At 42.3% G+C, this 18767-nt stretch overlaps 1 protein-coding gene across 7 annotated transcripts in view; it reads right to left on the bottom strand.

Moving 5' to 3' along the window:
• gab1 (GRB2-associated binding protein 1) overlaps positions 1–18767 on the bottom strand; it is a 266096-nt gene that overhangs the window by 44603 nt on the left and 202726 nt on the right. For 5 of the 7 annotated variants that reach the window (XM_086009189.1, XM_086009155.1, XM_086009145.1 and 2 more), the window contains exons 3-4: positions 8372–8594; positions 2481–2567 (exon numbers count right to left, since the gene is read on the bottom strand). In XM_086009189.1, the coding sequence (XP_085865315.1) occupies positions 2481–2567; positions 8372–8594 (310 nt within the window). The remainder of the gene's footprint in view (positions 1–2480; positions 2568–8371; positions 8595–18767) is intronic. The other 2 variants (XM_086009162.1, XM_086009180.1) reach the window with 1 other exon arrangement.

Genomic DNA, 18767 nt, shown 5'->3' with positions numbered 1-18767 from the left:
ACCCAATGTGGCACTTTTCTGGGTTTGCCGTGAACCCAAATATCCTTAGGCTGTCAAATACAGCGTCTACCGTGCGTATTTGTGAACCCCAGTCTGTACTATAGATGATGACGTCATCCAAGTGTGCAGCCTCATGCTGGGTATGAGGCCTCAATACTTGGTCCATGAGTCTTTGGAAGGTGACTGGGGCCTCACACAATCTAAATGACATGACGGTGGTCGAGCCCCTCAGGAGCTGCAAAAGCAGTTCTCTCTTTCACAGACTCCCTTTGGTCATTTCTAAGGTGGGGAGATAATTGGCTTTTCCCCAATCTCTCAAACAACTCATCCCCCCCAGGGCATCGAGTAAACATTGAATTTGGATACCTCATTCAGTTTCCGAAAGTCATTACAGAACCGCCAGTTCCCGTCATGTTTCGGAACTAAAACAATGGGGCTACTCCATTCACTATGTCATTCTTCATTCACTCTTAGTCTCAACATCCTTTTAATCTCCTGGCTTACCTCCTTCCGTTTGGCTTCTGGGATTCTGTAAGGTCTTACTTTTATGGTCACCTCGGGTGGCGTCACCAGGTCATGGCAGATCGCCCTCTTGGGTTGCGTTGTAAATACATCGTGGTTCTGGTGTACCACGTCCTGAGCCTGCCGATACTGATCCTCAGTCAGTTCACTGGAGAGGTGAACTGATCTTTGTACCTTGAGGTCAGGGCTCCCTATTGGTTCCTCCATCACTGGAAGGGCCTCTCTCTCTCTCTCTCCATGGCTTTAGGAGGTTCATGTAGTAGATTTGCTCAGGCTTCCTTCTGTGAGGTTGCCTGATCTTATAGTTCACCGGGCCCACCGTCTCTATAACTACATAAGGCCCCTGTCACTGCACAAAGAGCTTGCTTTCAGGTGTAGAGACAATGACCATAACGCGGTCGCCTGGTCGTAACCTCCTGACCGCAGTCTCATTATACTGGGCTCTCTGATTTTCCTGTGCCTTCTCTAAATGAGCTCTCCCTGTGGGTGTAACTGCTTCGATTGGCTCCCTCATCTTCACTAGGTCTTCAACAATATTTTTGGAGGGACTGTTTTGTACCCTCCCATTTCTCTTTAGCAATGTCAAGGATTCCGCCAGGCTGTTGCCCATACAGCAGATCAAACGGAGAAAACTCTGTAGAGGACTGGGGCACCTCCCTAACTGCAAACATGAGATTCGGCAGTAGGGTAAACCAGTTTTTCCATCCTTATCCACAACTTTTTTTTAGGCATGCTCTTGAGGGTTCTATTGAGGAATCTCTCCACAAGACCATCGGTTTGAGAATGGTGCACGGAGATCCTTAGGCCCCTGATGTGGAGCAGGTCTTTCAGCAGTTTGGACACAAAGGGCGTACCCTGGTCCATTAAGATCTCCTTTGGGATCCCGAGCTTGGAGAACATCTTCACTAATTCACCCACTAATGTTTTTGACGCTGTGTTCCTTAGTGGAATTGTCTCGGGATATCTCGTGGCATAGTCAACAACTACTCAAATATACTGGTGTCCTTGTGCTGACACCTCTAGCGGTCCCACTAGGTCCATAGCGATCCTTTCGAAGGGCACCTGAATTACTGGGGCAGGAACTAATAGAGCGCAATAGTGAGGCCTGGGTCCACACAGTATGTATTTCGGCTCTTAACTCCTAACCTCTTTCAGGGGCTACTTCTCTTGCGCCTCCCCTTTTATGCTTAGCTGGCTGGTGAAAGTCTCCTCCCACTCCAGGTGCAATTATCTTTAAAAGGGAGGTTCTTAAAGGGGCCATACCCTTTCTCTGGGTTCAGGGCCCTCATCAGCCTGTAGCTGACATACCTCCCTCAATCACCCTGCTACGATATATAATTACACAATATATATGGTATATAGATACATACATAATACACACACACCAACTCGGATTAAGTCAACCATTTAAAAAAAGATATAGGAGGCATTTTTCCACATAACATTCAAAGATAACTCAGTGTAATGCCTTATCCTGGAACACTCTCTCAAGTGCACTACAGTGTTTAGGCATGCCTTACAAATCATTGGATTTTACAGTGTTTAATATACTTACCTACCTATGTATGAAAGGTAGTCAGAGTCAATTCACACAGCAGTCCATTTCAATAAATGAGATTAGAAGGAGCATATGAAAAATGTTCTAAAGGGTTTACATTGGCTAACATTTGATTAAGAATTAAGTACCATGCAACCTCTACCCAGGATTCAGAATTCATCAAGCATGAGTCCCACACCATGCCATCGCCCACTCCTTTGTCAAAGTTTCACAAAATCCACTGTAGAGAGTTAGTAGGAAGCAGATATATTAAGGTTAGAATTTCAAGCAGTGGCAGTAGTGCAATTTGCAGAGTGGAGAGCCAAACCATTTCTGCCACACAGATCAATCCTGAAATGCTGAGAACTGCAGACGAGCCTACGTTTTCACTATAGACCCATTTACAGTTTGTTAAACTCACTGGTTGTGAAACGGATGCTTTCTGCTTTCAAAATCTTCCAGCAGAAGATACTCGTCCCCCTCTTCTGTGGCAAATGATGATGCTCGGCTATTTCACAAACAGGGGAAATGGAAGATGACAACATAACAAAGGCTTGGCGAGATCTAATTACAGAGCTGAATGTAATAAAGAGCTCAATTAAACAAAAGGAAACATTTGCTTGCATGAAAGTGCCATCTTCCACTGACATGCAGCTGACTATAAAGCAGTGTATTACAAAATATAATCAATTTGCAACCTTTTAATTCTGTGTATACCCTGTCAAATTATAATTGGCACTAAACATAAACTGAACTGTGTATATAAAAATCAACTGACGCACAGGCAAATAATTGAATAGCTGCTGTATTGTTAATGTTTCAAATTTAGTATCCAACATACACTATTAACTTTGTTAAATATTGGCATTGTATCAGTAGCTTACCTTATTACTGTTTCCCTTCAAGGGCGAGTGCCTAAAATTCACAAGTGCCATAGATACAAGCAAGCTATAAAAGTCTTTCTCAAGAGTAAAATAATAAATACAAACTTACTGGAAGTCAATTTATTTTGTACATATTTTCATTCTACATTGAAGTCTACAGGGTGCAACAAGATTTGGAGCTTGGTGTGTAATTCATTGCAACAATTTACAAAAGTTTCATGCATCAAAATGGCTTTAACAGCCTTGAAATCTCTCGCTCTAGGTTTGAGATGTCATCATCTCTGATTCAGAGATGGTCAAGAAGAGCAAGTGGAAAGAAATGGTAAGCAAATAGATTGAAGCCATGTCAAGAGATCATTGGGCAGCTTCTGCAATGATTTAATACCCTTTCCTTTCACCTTGAACCTTGTCTAAATCCTGCCCAGTCTGATAGGATGAAATGATCCAACACAGACATGATGGGCTGAATATGGTGCAAAAGAGGCCTATCTTCTATGATTTTATGGCAAGCCCTTTGCGTACCACCCACAAGGACCACTGAGTGTGGGACGGCCTCAAACAGGGGAAATGGAAGATGACAACATAGCAAAGGCTTGGCGGGGCCATAGGATAAAACTCCTTGATCTTAGCAATCTTAAACCAGTGGCTACAGAAGAGCTGAAAGTAGAAAAGTTCCCACTGGTACACGTTAGGGGGATGCTCTTCTGAGAGTGGAGCTAAGACACATTAGAGAAAAATCTCCTTTGTGTGCCAAGTGCAGAATGGTAAACCTGTTCTTTATAAGTGGGTTTATGATTTTGCTGCATCTAAGGCAGAGAGAAAATCTACCCCATTGTTGAAGAGAGCAGAGGGGGTTTATTCTTGGATCTGGCGGTGCTATACAATTTGGGAATACATGATGCAGACAGTGGATGCAAAACATGAGAACATATTCCATTGATCAGTCTAAACATCCCATTGGAGAGAGAAAAAAGTACATTACACTAAATAAGTTGAAAAGGTCTGTGTAGATAAAGTCCAAAATAGGTAGTTTGGACAAATGGTTTTTCTAATGTTGTTGATTATGAGGGATGAATATATAATGGGTGTTTGTAATCACATACATTTAGTTCACATGATCATTCGTAGCAAAGTTTGACATTTAACAATTAAAAATTCAACAGATCATAAACCACAAGTATAGATAAGGAAGGCGACCCGACACATCTTAGCTCAAAGAAACATGTACAGTTTCCCATCACAGCATCCAACTGCCGGTTATATGACAATGACTTTGGCTTGGATGGAATTAAATGAGATGCTTCTGGAACATTTGGAAAATTATGAGTAGCTTTTAAAAAAAAAGAAAATTGCATATATGCAACAACTAAACCAAATCATATGCGTTCACCATTTAACTTAAATGTTAGCGGGGTGATTACTGGCAAAAGTTTAAGAAACTAGTGGGCCTTCTGTGGTACTGCTCATGGGTAGTTAAGGGTTTGCTGACCGGTTTTAATGGTTAGCTGCTAATCTGACCTAGACCTTCATGGCCAATGATCCAATGATCCAATTCAAGGAATGGTAACTACTAGGAAACTGCTGAGCTTAGAAAGTAGTTGAAATTTTTAGACTCCACATCAGTGTTCTCTTTTCTTTGTAACAATATTGTTCTGCACCTTCTTGCATCTGTAACAGATGCACGCTAGATGTAAGACTTTATACTAGTCGCTGCTCATAGTAGGCCAGAGGATGCAATGTTTTATAAAGACAAGAACATTGTACCATGCAAAAAACAGGTATTATTCTTCTGCTAAAGTGGAAGTATGTGCTCTTTTGAAGTTACAAAGTCTCTAAGTGCTGTTAAGCAAACACTGGGATGATAGATGTAAATTAAGAGACTCCAGACATCCTGACTCAGTTATTCTGTGTCCCTGGAGGGATCCTTCGTATTTCACTTTGAAAAGTGGCAGAGTTGAGTGTGTAAGAGAAGTGAGGCAAACAGGAAGGTTTATTAAATTATGTTAAATATATGATAAAATAAATAGAAATATGCTAAGTTAAGAGAAAATCCAGAAATAATCCATTTCCAGGTTATGTTCTGATACTATGCTTTTCAGTTGATAGATTTAAACTAAATTGATCTTTAACACCCAGTAACATGATGAGTGAATTTAATACAGATGGATTTCTAAAATATCTTTTGAAACATTAGTTCTAAGTATTAAACGATGAAAGCTGCAAAATTACAGAGAATACAATCGGGCTTTGCGTTCTGAGGAATCAAATGTAAGTGCAATTCTGAAGTTTTAATTACCAAGGATTCATCAGAAAATTTTAAACCTGCAAAATTGGTGATGTAATTGAAGAATGCAACAGAGTCTCAGAGGATGACAAAATGTGTGAGAAGACAATTCCAATGTAAAAACTTCTCAAAACATTTCTGAAGGCACAATTAAACTTCAACTATGTTATGTAATTTCTGTGTAATGGTATAGATAAATGCACTGAAGCTGAAACCTTAATCCATATCCTTCATCACCTTGATGATTAATTTCCTCAATGCTCTCCTTGAGGACCTCCAACCTTGCAAACTTCACCTGATCCCTGGACCCACATCATCTCCTGCACTTCCATCATCTCTGCCCTTGCCAAGATCCACTGGCCCAGTGTCCTCATGACAAACCAACTTCAAGATCCTTGTCTTTATATTCAAGTCCCTCCATGACTTCACTCCATCATATCAAAATGATATGTCTATACATGCACCATCCATTCTTCTGTGCATATTATTGCTTGTACCCCACTCTTTCTGCTACTCCACAAAAGGCCAATCTTTCAATCGCCAGGCCCCTGGCAGCTTTGCTCAGTGGTAGCATACTTGTCTCTGAGACAGGTAATAATTTCGAGCCCTGCTCCAGAACTTGAGTACATAATCTAGGCCGACACTTCAGTGCACTAACGAGGGAGTGCTGCATTGTTGGAAGCGTTGGCATTTCATGAGATGATTACCTGCCTGTTCAAGTGTACATAAAAGATACCACAGCACTATCTGAAGAGGAGGAGTGTTGTCTTGGTGTCCTGGTCAATATTTATCCTTCAAGCAAAACCACCAAAAACAGATTAACTGATTATTTATCTCACTGCTGTTAGTGGGACCGCAGTGTGCATAAATTGGCTGCTGCATTTGCCTGCATTACATCAATTACTTCAAAAAGTAATTTATTGCCTGTGAAATGCTTTGGGACATTGAAAATGTGAAAGGGGCAATATAAATGCAAGTTCTTGCTTTGCCCTGTATAATTCTCTCCTAAAACAACTTTGTCTTGCTACTTCTCTCCCTACTTTCAAAAGCCTGCAGGATACCCTTCACTTGACTAAGTCTTGTAACGATTTCATATTTACCCTCCTGTTATTAATTGGGTCCAGCTACCATTTGGAAGTCTCCTCTCGTATAATAATTTTACTAATTAACTGGGTGGTCTTGTATTTTTTTTAGACAGTCGGTAAGAATCTCTCTCCCTTAAAGGAAGCGGGTACTTTCCGCTGCCCCCGCCCCCCAGTAATCCCAGTTAGTTAATTTATTCTTCATTGATTCTCAAATCCTTTTTATTTATCTCATACTTCAAAAATTATCCTCTATTTCATACACAATTTTAGATAGCCAATCACATATGGCAACTTGGTTATTACAATACACAGAATTACAGACAATGTAATGATACTCACAAGTGCATGACAATGAGTAGGTTTTCAGTTGTTGCTCTGCTCGCTCTCTCTATTACACTGGAGACTCTGACTTTGACTGAGGACCTGTGCTTCTTCCCTGGTTCCCTGTCTTTCAGTCTCCCTGTCTCTCGAGTCTCCTTTCCTCTCTGTCCCCTGCTCCCTTTTATGCCTTGCTCTTCTAGCCAAATGAGACCTATGCTGCTCGCTGATTCACGCCATGCAAACCCATGCGACCTCTGCTGGCTTCTTCCGGATTCATTTTAAGTGGCTGCTGCACTCGACTGCGGAACTGCGCCCACTACATGACCCTGCCTTTTTGACAAATGAGGAGCATTTCGCTACAGCCTGTGTTCTCCCTCGCTCCTTCCCTAAATGTGCCTCCTCCCACCTCAGTTCCCACTTTTTCTTTATTAAGTGCTCCAAGGGGTTTCCTTTTATTCAAGTACTGACATGAATCAGTCATTCATTCATGAAAGAAAGACGTATGAAATAATACTGAGCGGCCTGCGGGTGGCGCTGTCCAGGGAGAGTATAAATACTCGGGCACGGGCCCAGCTTGTGCAGGGCATTCTTAACAGGAACTAGTGAAGGACACAACTCCATGTTGTAAAACAGTTGATTAAAGCTTTGTTTAACGCTTAGACCAAGTGCCTAGTAGTTTTCTTACGTCAAGTACTAGTTTTGAAAGGGAGCTGTGTAACTGGTTGCATATGTCCTGCTTTTAAGCGGTTACGTTTCTTGACATTTGCAAATCTAGCTGGGATAAATCTGTTCATTCCTGCATAGATATGGATTGCAATGAAAAACAGGATAGTACTGTCGTGAGCAAGTTTTCATCTGGAGAACATTTCCACTGATAAGTTTGTGCAATTCAGATGAAAGAATTGCTGTTTTTTGCATTGCCGGACAGACAGAAGTAGACCAAAGCACTTTTAAAAGCTTTAGTTTCCACGATAATGTGATTTAAATAAATAGTCCGATAGTGGCCTTTTCATTCAAAAAAAGTATATAGGTTTAAAGTTTAATGAGGAATAGAGGGTTAAAGACTGAGCTAAGGAAGACAGGTAACCAACACAGAGGAATAGATTTTGGGAAAGAGGCAGAGCTTGGGAGTAATAGCGTTAAAGATTCAAAAACCGAACAGAGGCAGAGGCAGAGTGAGGACAGTTTCACTTCCTAGTTTCCTAATCCATTGACCAAGAAAACACCATCCTCATACTTTCAACTTTGTCACATTGGATACTTTGCCACATTTTAAGTAAGTTAACTCGGCAACAAATTAAGTTCATTAATGCGACAGGGCACAAGTAAAAAAATGTCAACTATCTGCCCATCTTTTTTCAGCATCTCTAATATTAAATATTTCCTAAAAAATTAAGAATGATGCAAGTGATAAGCATCAAAGAAACAGTCATGATATCACTGTTCAAAATTTAATTCAGGAACTTCCCCAGCTCATATGCCTACGTAAACATTCAATAGCCAACCTCAAAATATGAGTAGCTTTTTATAATATATATATATGTTTAAATCACTACAAATCAAGACAGCCTATAACCATTTACAGAGAGTACAATTAAAATTCCTATTTAGAATACTCCTCCAAATTATACAAATGGTAAAGTCACGTCCCGATTTTAACAAACTCTTCAGATTAAGCACTGTCGCACTAATGCACTTTATAAACAGTACTGTAACACTTTCTAAGCACTCATCTTACCTGGCAGGCTCAGGCTTTTTGCTTTCACAGTTGGCTAACCACAGATAATCCTGTGGATCTTCCTGGCTGGATAACGACTCCGGATGTCGCACGCTGATCGGCTGATAGGGGGGAGGTAGCGAACCCATGGAAATTGCTGGCCGTACAGAAGGCTGTGTAGTACTGACAGAAAGAGGTATCTCAGTAGCGGCATGTCCAGAGGGATTGGATGGCTTAACAGCATCTACAATGGGACAAAAAGAGCCAGTGATCAGCAGCTAGATAAAAGTATTTAGGAAAAAATGGACACTTAACAACCATGTTCAACTTTTAACGGCACAAACTGGGAACAGGGCAGGTGTTAGGTCAATATATGTAAATTAACATAATTGGTCATTCTACATTTTATTTGAAAGTTAAATTATAATTGTGGCAGTGCGTTCAGCAAACGTTCCAATCGTCTGAAAACTTCAAAATGCATCCTGAGAGAATAATTAAACCAGATGCATTAGAAATGTTAATTATACAGCACTGTGTTTCAATGCTATAGGCAGACTGCAGAACAATCTTCATAGACTTTTCTCTGGAGCTCATAATGGGTTAAAGACTCCAGAATTTTTTTTTGTTCCAACTGTAAACTACTTCCCCGTGTGCTTTGACAAACAGAGTTTGTGGCTGGAGAAATGTAGGCATTGTAGTAGTTCCGAGACTTTTTTATCCGCTTTTTCTGATGCGTCTTAGTTAGGAGCCCAGCAACACCGCTGAACTGTACTCTCAAACTGGAATGAGATACAGGACTAAATCATCATTTGGGGGAGGGTCCTTTTGGAAGACGAGATAATATTCTGAATATTAACAAAGCTGATTCAGCACAAACATTTCAGGCTCTCAAAGTCCTTCCCCCCCACCCCCACCAAAAAACACCTTTTGTTAAACAGCTTGTCAACAAATTTCCATATCAAACCAAACCTTTTATGAACCAAAACATGTGTCTTTATTCTCAGGCAGATATGAGTTAGTGTAGCCAGAGTCTAATAATTAACCTGGCAAATGGCTTAATGGTGAACAAATCAGATGCTCATGACATTCTTCTATCACTTTAGATGAGGAAAATGCCATATCACAAGACTACCTCAAATAGACAAAAGCTACTGCCCGGTGGTATTTATAGATAAAATACAGAGGCAGAAAGATACAAGCACAATACTATACAAGCACAATTTACACTCCCAAATTCTTAAAACTTCTCTGTGAACTCTTAGAGAGGCCGTCTCTGGTGGTACACATGCAAAATTCTTGCTTATGGAATTCTCTCACCCTCGTCACATGAGGAAACAAACAGAAGAATGATGACAATACCCGACATCCCGACATTGATGAATGAAATAGCTTCTTTGTAGATTGTCTTGAACAAACAGAAAATGAATAAGCTAAAAGCCCAGTAAACAGGCTAATGGCTTAGGAATTGGGTCTCTTCTCAAACCGTGTATACTTTTTAATTAGATGGTTTTTAACACCAGATAACAATTGGAAATTGCATTTTTGGATGTCACCAAGATGACTGTTCATTCTGTAATGAAATAGCCCCGTGAAGCATTCAGACGATACACATGGATCAGGAAAGTTATTCATTTCATATTATTTCATGCATCCAGAATGACAGGACACATCTCTCACCTCCCCACCCTATTGCAGCACTAATTGTTTCTTAAATGATTCTAGGTTTTTTGCCTCCTCAGTCTGCCATTCCAAGGGTTGAGCACTCTGTAGGGACAAAATTCCTGTCATCAATCCTAAAATTACCTTCCGCTAGTTTGAACCTGTGTCCCCTTGTCCTACTCGCAGTTTGATTTAATGTGGTACTCTTGATTCATGTTTCTGTACTGTTAACTAATTCACTTCTGTAGGAGTACCTCTCAGACACCCCTTTTCAAGGCTGAAAAGCCCAAGTCACTCAAGTCTTTCCTCACAACTCAGACCTTTGACATTGGGATTAGCCCCATAGCTCTTTTCCGCACTGCCTCCAGTGCTTGAAAGTCACCCTTTTTCCTTCGTGACTAGAACCTGACACAGTACTCAAGGTGTGATCTGACCAGAGCTTCCGCTGACTTGTATTCTACTGTTTTGACTATGTAGTTAACATTCTTCTGGCTTTGTTGATTGTTTCTCTGCATTGACTGGACATGTTGAGCATTAAGTCTACCAAGAGTCCTAGGTCCCTTTTAGCTTCATCCTTAGCTATTTTAATACGATTCATAGAAACATAGAAGATAGGAGAAGTAGGCCATTCGGCCCCTCGAGCCTGCTCCACCATTTAATGAGATCATGGCTGATCATCCAAATTCAGTACCCTGTCCCTGCTTTCTCCCCATATCCCTTGATCCCTTTAGACTTAAAAAATATATCTAACTCCTTCTTGAATATATTTAGTGAATTGGCCTCCACTGCCTTCTGTGGTAGAGAATTCCACAGGTTCACCACTCTCTGGGTGAAGAAATTCCTCCTCATCTCTGTCCTAAATGGCTTACCCCTTATCCTTAGACTGTGACCCCTGGTTCTGGACTCCCCCGCCATTGGGAACATCCATCCTGCATCTAGTCTGTCTAGTCCTGTTAGAATTTTATAAGTTTCAATGAGATCCCCTCTCATTCTTCTGAACTCCAGTGAATATAAGCCCAATCGACCCAATCTCTCCTCGTACGTCATTCCTGCCATCCCAGGTATCAGTCTGGTAAATCTTCGCTGCACTCCCTCCATGGCAAGAACATCCTTCCTCAGATAAGGCGACCAAAACTGCACACAATACTCAAGATGTGGTCTCACCAAGGCCCTGTACAACTGCAGCAAGACAGCCTTGCTCCTGTACTCGAATCCTCTTGCTATGAAGGCCAACATACCATTTGCCTTCTTAACCGCCTGCTGCACCTGCATGCTTACCTTCAGCGACTGGTGCACAAGGACACCCAGGTCTCATTGCACTTCCCCTTCTCCCAATCTATTGCTGTTCAGATAATAATCTGCCTTCCTGTTTTTGCCACCAAAGTGGATAACCTCGCATTTATCCACATTATACTGCATTTGCCATGCATCTGCCCAATCACTCAACCTGTCCAAATCATACTGGAGTTTCTCTGCATCCTCCTCACAGCACACACGCCCACCCAGCTTTGTGTCATCTGCAAACTTGGAGATATTATATCTAGTTCCCTCGTCTAGCTCATTAATATATAGTGAAGAGCTGTGGTTCTAGCACCGATCCCTGCGGTACCCCACTAGTCACTGCCTGCCACTCGGAAAAAGAGCCGTTTATTCCAACTCTTTGCTTTCTGTCTGCCAACCAGTTCTCTATCCAAGTCAGTACCTTACCCCCAATCCCATGTACTTTAACTTTGCACGCTAATCTCTGATGGCTTTGTTGTAAGGGCCAGCAATTATGTACACTTTTTCTGCAATAACGCCAGTCAGAGTGAGCAGCCACTCAGGTGTGCGGCTCTGGCTGGCTTCCCACAGGTACAGGGCGTCATCGACTGCATGCATGTGGCATTTAAGGCACTTCCAGATGACCCAGGAGTATTCATCAACCGCAAGGGCTTCCATTCCATCAATGTGCAGCTGATGTGCAACCACAAAAAGATGTTTATGCAGGTGCACGCAAGATTCCCGGGCAGCTGCCATGATGCTTCCGTCCTGCGACAGTTCACCCTCCCTGAACTATTCGCACCTCGAAGCAGACTTACCAGATGGCTGCTCAGAGACAAGGGGTATTCACTTACAACATGGCTGATGACACCCATGAGGAACCCAACCAATGAGGCCCAGGAGCAATACAATGAAAGCCAAATGACAACCAGATGTATCATTGAGCAAGCCACTGGCATGCTGAAGATGCATTTCACACACCAACCCCCCATCCCGCCCCCTAGCATGTTGCAATGTTAAAATCAGCCCCATTATGTATTTGTTCTGCATGCCCAGCATTATTATTTAATAAGTGTCCCATTTGTCTTCTACTGAAATATTAACAAACATCCTAATCTAATCCATTTGTTTTCACTCTTCCTTAATTTCTTTGAATTTAGCTCTTTCAAAGTTGGAAACCTAGCTCCTGGTCTTTGGTATAACTGAATCCCAGATTGTGTTAAACTTGCGGTCACTTTACCCTAGGGGCGCTCTGACTTAAATTTCCCGGATGTTGTCTGGGCCATTTATGAAAAACAGATCAAGATGAGCACCGGCTCTCATGGCTTCCCTTGCACACTTGAATCATGAAACAGTCATGCATTACATTTACCAACTCTCACTCCAAACCTCTTGGGAACTCAATTTATATTTGGCTGGTTGAAGTCTCCTATTAAAATAACTTTCCAGTTTCTCAAAAACTCTTTTTATCTCTTTATAAAGCAAACGGTCCTCCTCGTATTGACCTGGTGCTCTTCAGCAAATCCCTTGTGTTAGCTTGGATTTCTTTCACATTGGAGATTTCTATCCAGAGTACTTCTTTATGTATCTTACTTCCTCCCACAGGATCAACTTATTTTATGTTCTAGTTGTCCCTGACATATATGGCTACATTACCTCCTTTTCTGTCCCTTCTGCACACATTATACCCCTGAATGTTAAATTCATTTTCATCCTCTGGGTTTATCCATGTTTCTGATATTCCCACCATATTGTTGTTCCTGACTGCCACAAATAGTTCAGACATCTTATTTCTAATGCTTCCTGCATAGTGGTTAGCACTGTTGCCTCACAGCGCCAGGGACCCGGGTTCGAATCCGGCCTCGGGCGACTGCCTGTGTGGAGTTTGCACATTCTCCCCGTGTTTGCGTGGGTTTCCTCCGGGTGCTCCGGTTTCCTCCCACAGTCCAAAGATGTGCGGGTTAGGTTGATTGGCTATGATAAATTGACCCTTAGTGTTAGGGGGATTAAAAATACGTGGGGTTACGAGGATAGGGTGGGATGTGTGTTGGTGTAGGGGTTACGGGGATCGGGTGGGATATGTGTCGGTGCAGGCTCGATGGGCCGAAGTGGCCTCTATCTGCACTGTGGGTTTTCTGTGATTCGCCTCCTTTCGCGTATGCTAGTGCCTGTTTTTTCCTAGGCTAAAGTACATGCATGTATCTCTGGGTTAATATATTTATATTCACCGGTTGACTACCTTCTACCCTACTAGCTTTCCCATCTGGGATCTGGTTACGTATTTCTCTCTACCTCCCCCCAACCATCTACTACTAATGAAACACATCAAGAGACTTTCTGGGACACCATCTACAAGGCACAAGTAAGGAGTGTGATGGAATACTCTCCACTTGCCTGGATGAGTGCAGCTCCAACAACACTCAAGAAGCTCGACACCATCCAGGACAAAGCAGCCCGCTTGATTGGCACTCCATCCACCACCTTAAACATTCACTCCCTCCACCATCGGCGTACCATGGCTGCAGTGTGTACCATCTACAAGATGCACTGCAGCAACTCGCCAAGGCTTCTTCGGCAGCATCTCCCAAACCCGCAACCTCTTCCACCTTGAAGGACAAGGGCAGCAGGCGCATGGGAACACCACCACCTCCATGTTCCCCTCCAAGTCACACACCATCCTGACTTAGAAGTATATCGTTGATCCTTCATCGTCGCTGGGACAAAATCCTGGAACTCCCTACCGAACAGCACTGTGGGAGTACCTTCACCACACAGACTGCAGCGGTTCAAGGAGGCGGCTCACCACCGCCTTCTTAAGGGCAATTAGGGATGGGCAATAAATGCTGGCCTTGCCAGTGATGCCCACATCCCATAAAAAACAAATAAAAAAACCCCCACTTTGTCAAGATTTCACAAACACGATCAACATTTATTCCAGAAATTCTCTGAGGACTCCATCTAAAAAGAATAAGTGCTGTGCTATTCTACCTTATAGGAGCTACTAGGAGAAAAGGAGTGATTGGTCATGGGCATCTTGCTAGAGATCCCCATTGGTCTGCAGGAGGAATTGGAGGAGGAGATGAGGCCAGGCAGAGCAGGAGAGCAAGGTGGACTCATTCCCTCCTGCAGATACAGGGCATCCCTCCTCCTCTGGACCTCCTCCACCAGGACCTCCAGTGCCTATCCAGATGAGGGTTTTCGAAGCCGATGTACAGAGATGGGCAATTACATAGAATTACATGGATTATATAGCACAGAAACAGGTAATTCGGCCCAACCAGTCCACACTGGCATTTATGCTCCACTTGCGCCTCCTTCCATCCTTCCTAATCTAACTATCAGCATAACCCTCTACTTCTTTCTCCCTCATGTGCTTATATAGCTTACCCTTAAATGCATCTATACTATTTGCCTCAAGTACTCCCTGTGGTAGCGAGTTCCACATTCTCACCACTCTCTGGGTGAAAAAGTTTCTTCTGAATTCCCTATTTGATTTCTTGGTCACTCTCTTATATTGATGGCCTCTAGTTTTGCTCTTTTATTATTGAGATATAAGTCGGCGGTCTTTATGATGGGGAGAATATGGGGCCTGAAGCTCGTCTAGAGGTCAAATAGAACACTGAGGTAACAAGTGTTTCCACAGGTTTCCCTCCACCCACTTTCTGTCATTTAGAACTGCCACAACAGCTTTGCTGTTTAGCTGTCGGCTCAGTTTGTTCACTTTCAGCTGGATGTGCTGAGCCATGCCCTGCTACGGTCTTTGTTGCACTATACTGCCGGCTTACTGGTAAGGGATAATCTCTTTCTTGGGTGCTGTCTAATCACAAGATATTCTAACCAGTGGCCCAGTCAAGAAGAATTTGCTACAGAGGGCGAAACGGCTTGAAATTGGGATTTGAACTTAGATCCTCTAAAGAGACGTCCAATTCTCCACCACTGACCATGATACATGTACAAATACATCCATAACATTTTAGTGATAATGTAGCAGAATACAGACCCCCCGCTGCAACCCCCTGAACAAAATAGCCTGAACTCTGCCACAATGGCAAGCCTCAAGGTAGGATTTCTTCTCCAGCACCAAATAAATAAATCCTAGATTAGATGCAACAGAGAAACTGAAATTACATGAGGTTGGCATTTCAATCTCAGTCATTTGAAAGCCAGACTACCATTTTCTGCTGCATAGTTTTCATGAATAGTGAAATATCATGGATTGATGTCATGAATGTTAAAATATTTAATGTGATTTTTACAATCTCAAAAATCTATGCCTGCTGACTGACAACTAGAAGATCCAGTTCTGCTCTCCAAGTAGGTGAGGCTTTCACAGGTACCATCTGCACAACTGCTCTTCCAATGAGAATACTGGGAGTGCTATAAACTGAATGGCTTCCTTTGCCTTGCAAGACTTGCTTGAAGTGCACAACTACCAATGGAATGCTCGGTTTCCATTTCCAATTTTTTATACAACGCTGGGATTGCCTGTTTAAAGTTGGCAGGACTTGAAAAGAACTAAACTCACAGTGTCACTCCCTCATTGGCGGATTTAGGGTTTATCCACCACGAGAGAGAGTTCTGCTGAGAAAATGGTCTGTTGTGCCAAGTTCAAACAAACAAACCCAGCAGCATCTAAAAATCCTGAAACAGAAACAAATCCGTAGTGGGTTATCCTTTATCCTGACCTATTGTTTCCTCTGCTTCTCCCTGCTTACTTAAGGCCTGATGTGCTCTATCTTCCTGTTCACTTGTAGAGGGTCAAGATCAGATCTACTGGCCCATTCAGCCTGCCCCATCCACAAATGGTGCAGTCCATGTGGCTCATCAATCTACTCCCCGACACGTAATCCCTGGGGCAGGCAAAAAATAAATCAGAGGGAAAACAATCAGGCCAATTTAGGGGAAAAAAAACTCTGGGAAATTCTTCTCTGATCCCCAAAAGCAATCAAGCAAGCTGCAAGAGAATGCCAAAAGTGCTAACACCCTGCTAGCCCCACCTACCTTTTGTAACTCAAAATATATTCTACCCACAGGAACTCATCCAGCTCCCTTTTGAAGGCCTGTAGCAAATTCAGGCTCACCACACATTCTTTACACATTATTTACAGTTATCAACATCTGGAACAAAAGAAATATTTCCTGGCATCTAACCTAACACTATGATTTCTTAGTTGGTTCTCATGCCCCCAGTCCTCTTAATTCTGTCCAGCTCAACTATTCAGTCAAACAGAATTCACTCCCTTCAACAGTTTCAAGACCTCATTCATATCACCTCCCTTCCACCCGCTAAAGTCTACATTTCTCCAGTGAAAAAAGTTCCATTGCCCTAAGTCTGTACTGATAACTAAGTACCCCACGACTTGGTATTAATCTGGTGGTCCTCCTCTGGATCTTCTGCAGGGCTTTGATATTCCGACAGGTGAGGGGACCAAAACTAAGCATAGTACTCAAGATGGGGCTGCACTCATGTCTTGTAAAGAGTAAGCATATTTACGTGGGGGGTGGGGGGGGGAGGGAGAGACACAGGGGGAAATTGCAGTACAAATAGTAGTTCAAAAACAAACTAAAAGGAAGAGAGTAGAGTAGCAGTCAGAAATTGTACTTTAGGCACTACAGGTAAAGAGAAAACTAAAAGATGTAAAGCGATTAAACCAGGAGAGAGAAATAAGAAACATGTGAGTAAAACAGTAGAGCTGAAGGACAGGCTAGGGTGTGTGGCCCAAATAAGTTTCTTTATACAAATGCACGGAGTATAAGGAATAAACTGAATGAACTGCAGGGATGAATTCAAATTGGAGGGTATGACATGGCAGCCATTACTGAGACATGGCTGCAGGACATTCAGGACTGGGAGCTAAATATACCAGGTTATAAGGTCTACAGGACAGATAGGGAGAATGGCAGAGGGGGAGGAGCATCCTAAGTGATTAGGAATGAATCAGTTCAACGATGAGAGGATTTAAAGAGAGGCAAACAGCCAGTAGAGACCTTATGGTAGCAGCTCTTAAGTGCTAGATTGTATAAATGCAGAGATTAGACAAGCATGTAGTGAAGGCAGAGTGGTTTTAATGGGGGATTTTAACTTTCAGAGAGATTGGGAAAAGCAGACTAGCACCTGTCAGAAAGGTAGTGAATTTCTTGTGTGTGTCCGGGATAGTTTTCTACAGCAATATGCCCTAGAGGCAACAAGGGGGCAAGCCATATTAGATTTAGCAATGAGTAATGAGCCAGATTTAGTTAACAGCCTAACTGTGCGTGAACATTTATCCAATAGCGATCATAACATGATCGAGTTCAAGATAATGTTTGAAAGGGAGAAATGCAAAAAAGCGACTAAGATTCTAGATTTAGGTAATGCCAACTTTAATGGGAGAGGCAGAGACAGTCCAAAGTAAACTGGGCAAATCTGTTAATGGGTAAAGCGACAGATGATCAGTGGGAGATGTTTAAAAAAGAATTTAATGATATACAGAACCAGTTTATACCTGAGGGGCAAGAGCTCTACTTGCCAATAAAAAACAGCCATGGACAACTAAAGAGGTTCGGGGCAGCATAAAACTAAAGGGACGGGCATACAAAAATGCAAAAAATAGCACAGATCCTGGCGAATAGGAAAGATACAAAGAACAGCAAAGGGTCACAAGACAGATAGTAAGGGCTACAAAAAGAAACTTGCAACGGATATCAAAATCAGTAAGGAAAAAGAGTGTAGTCAGGAGCAATGTTGGCCCCTTAAAAATTGAAAGTGATATTGTCAATGACAATGGGAAAATGGCAGATTTGTTGACTAAATACTTTGCGTCAGTATTTATAGTAGAAGAGGAGGATAGCCTGCCGGAAATCCCAAAGAAACTAATATTGAATCGGGGACAGGGACTCAATAAAATTAACGCAGGTTAAATAACAGTAATAAAGAAAATAATGGCACTAAAGAGTGACAAATCCCCAGGGCCAGATAGTTTCCATCCCAGGGTTTTAAAGGAAGTAGGTGAGCACATTGCCCTAACTGTAATCTTCCAAAGTTCTCTAGATTCAGGAATCGTCCCTTTAGATTGGAAAATTGCACATGTCACTCCGCTTCTTAAGAATGGGGAGTGGGGGAAACCAGGGAATTATAGACCAGTTAGTCCAACATCTGTTGTCGGGAAATTACTGGGGTCTACAATTAAGGATAGGGTGATTGAACACCTCAAAAATTTTCAGTTGATCAGAGAGAGCCAGGATGGATTTGTGAAAGGTAGGTCATGCCTGACAACCCTGATTGAATTTTTTGAAGAGGTGACTAAAAGTAATGGAGGGGGAATGTCAATGGATGTTATTTATATAGACTTCCAGAAGGCATTTGATAAAGTCCCACATAAGAGACCGTTATCTAAGGAAGAGGCCCACGGAATGGAGGGCAAATTACTGATCTGGTTAGGAAATTGGCTGAGCGGCAGGGGACAGAGAGTAGGGATAAAGGGTAGGTACTCAAATTGGCAGGATGTGACTAGTGGTG

The sequence above is a fragment of the Somniosus microcephalus genome, chromosome 2, assembly GCF_052327205.1.
Source record: "Somniosus microcephalus isolate GS21.2 chromosome 2, FLI_Smic_1.0, whole genome shotgun sequence".
NCBI lineage: Eukaryota > Metazoa > Chordata > Chondrichthyes > Squaliformes > Somniosidae > Somniosus > Somniosus microcephalus.
Note: the sequence above shows the minus strand (reverse complement) of the source record. Positions and strands in the feature narration are given on the sequence as shown.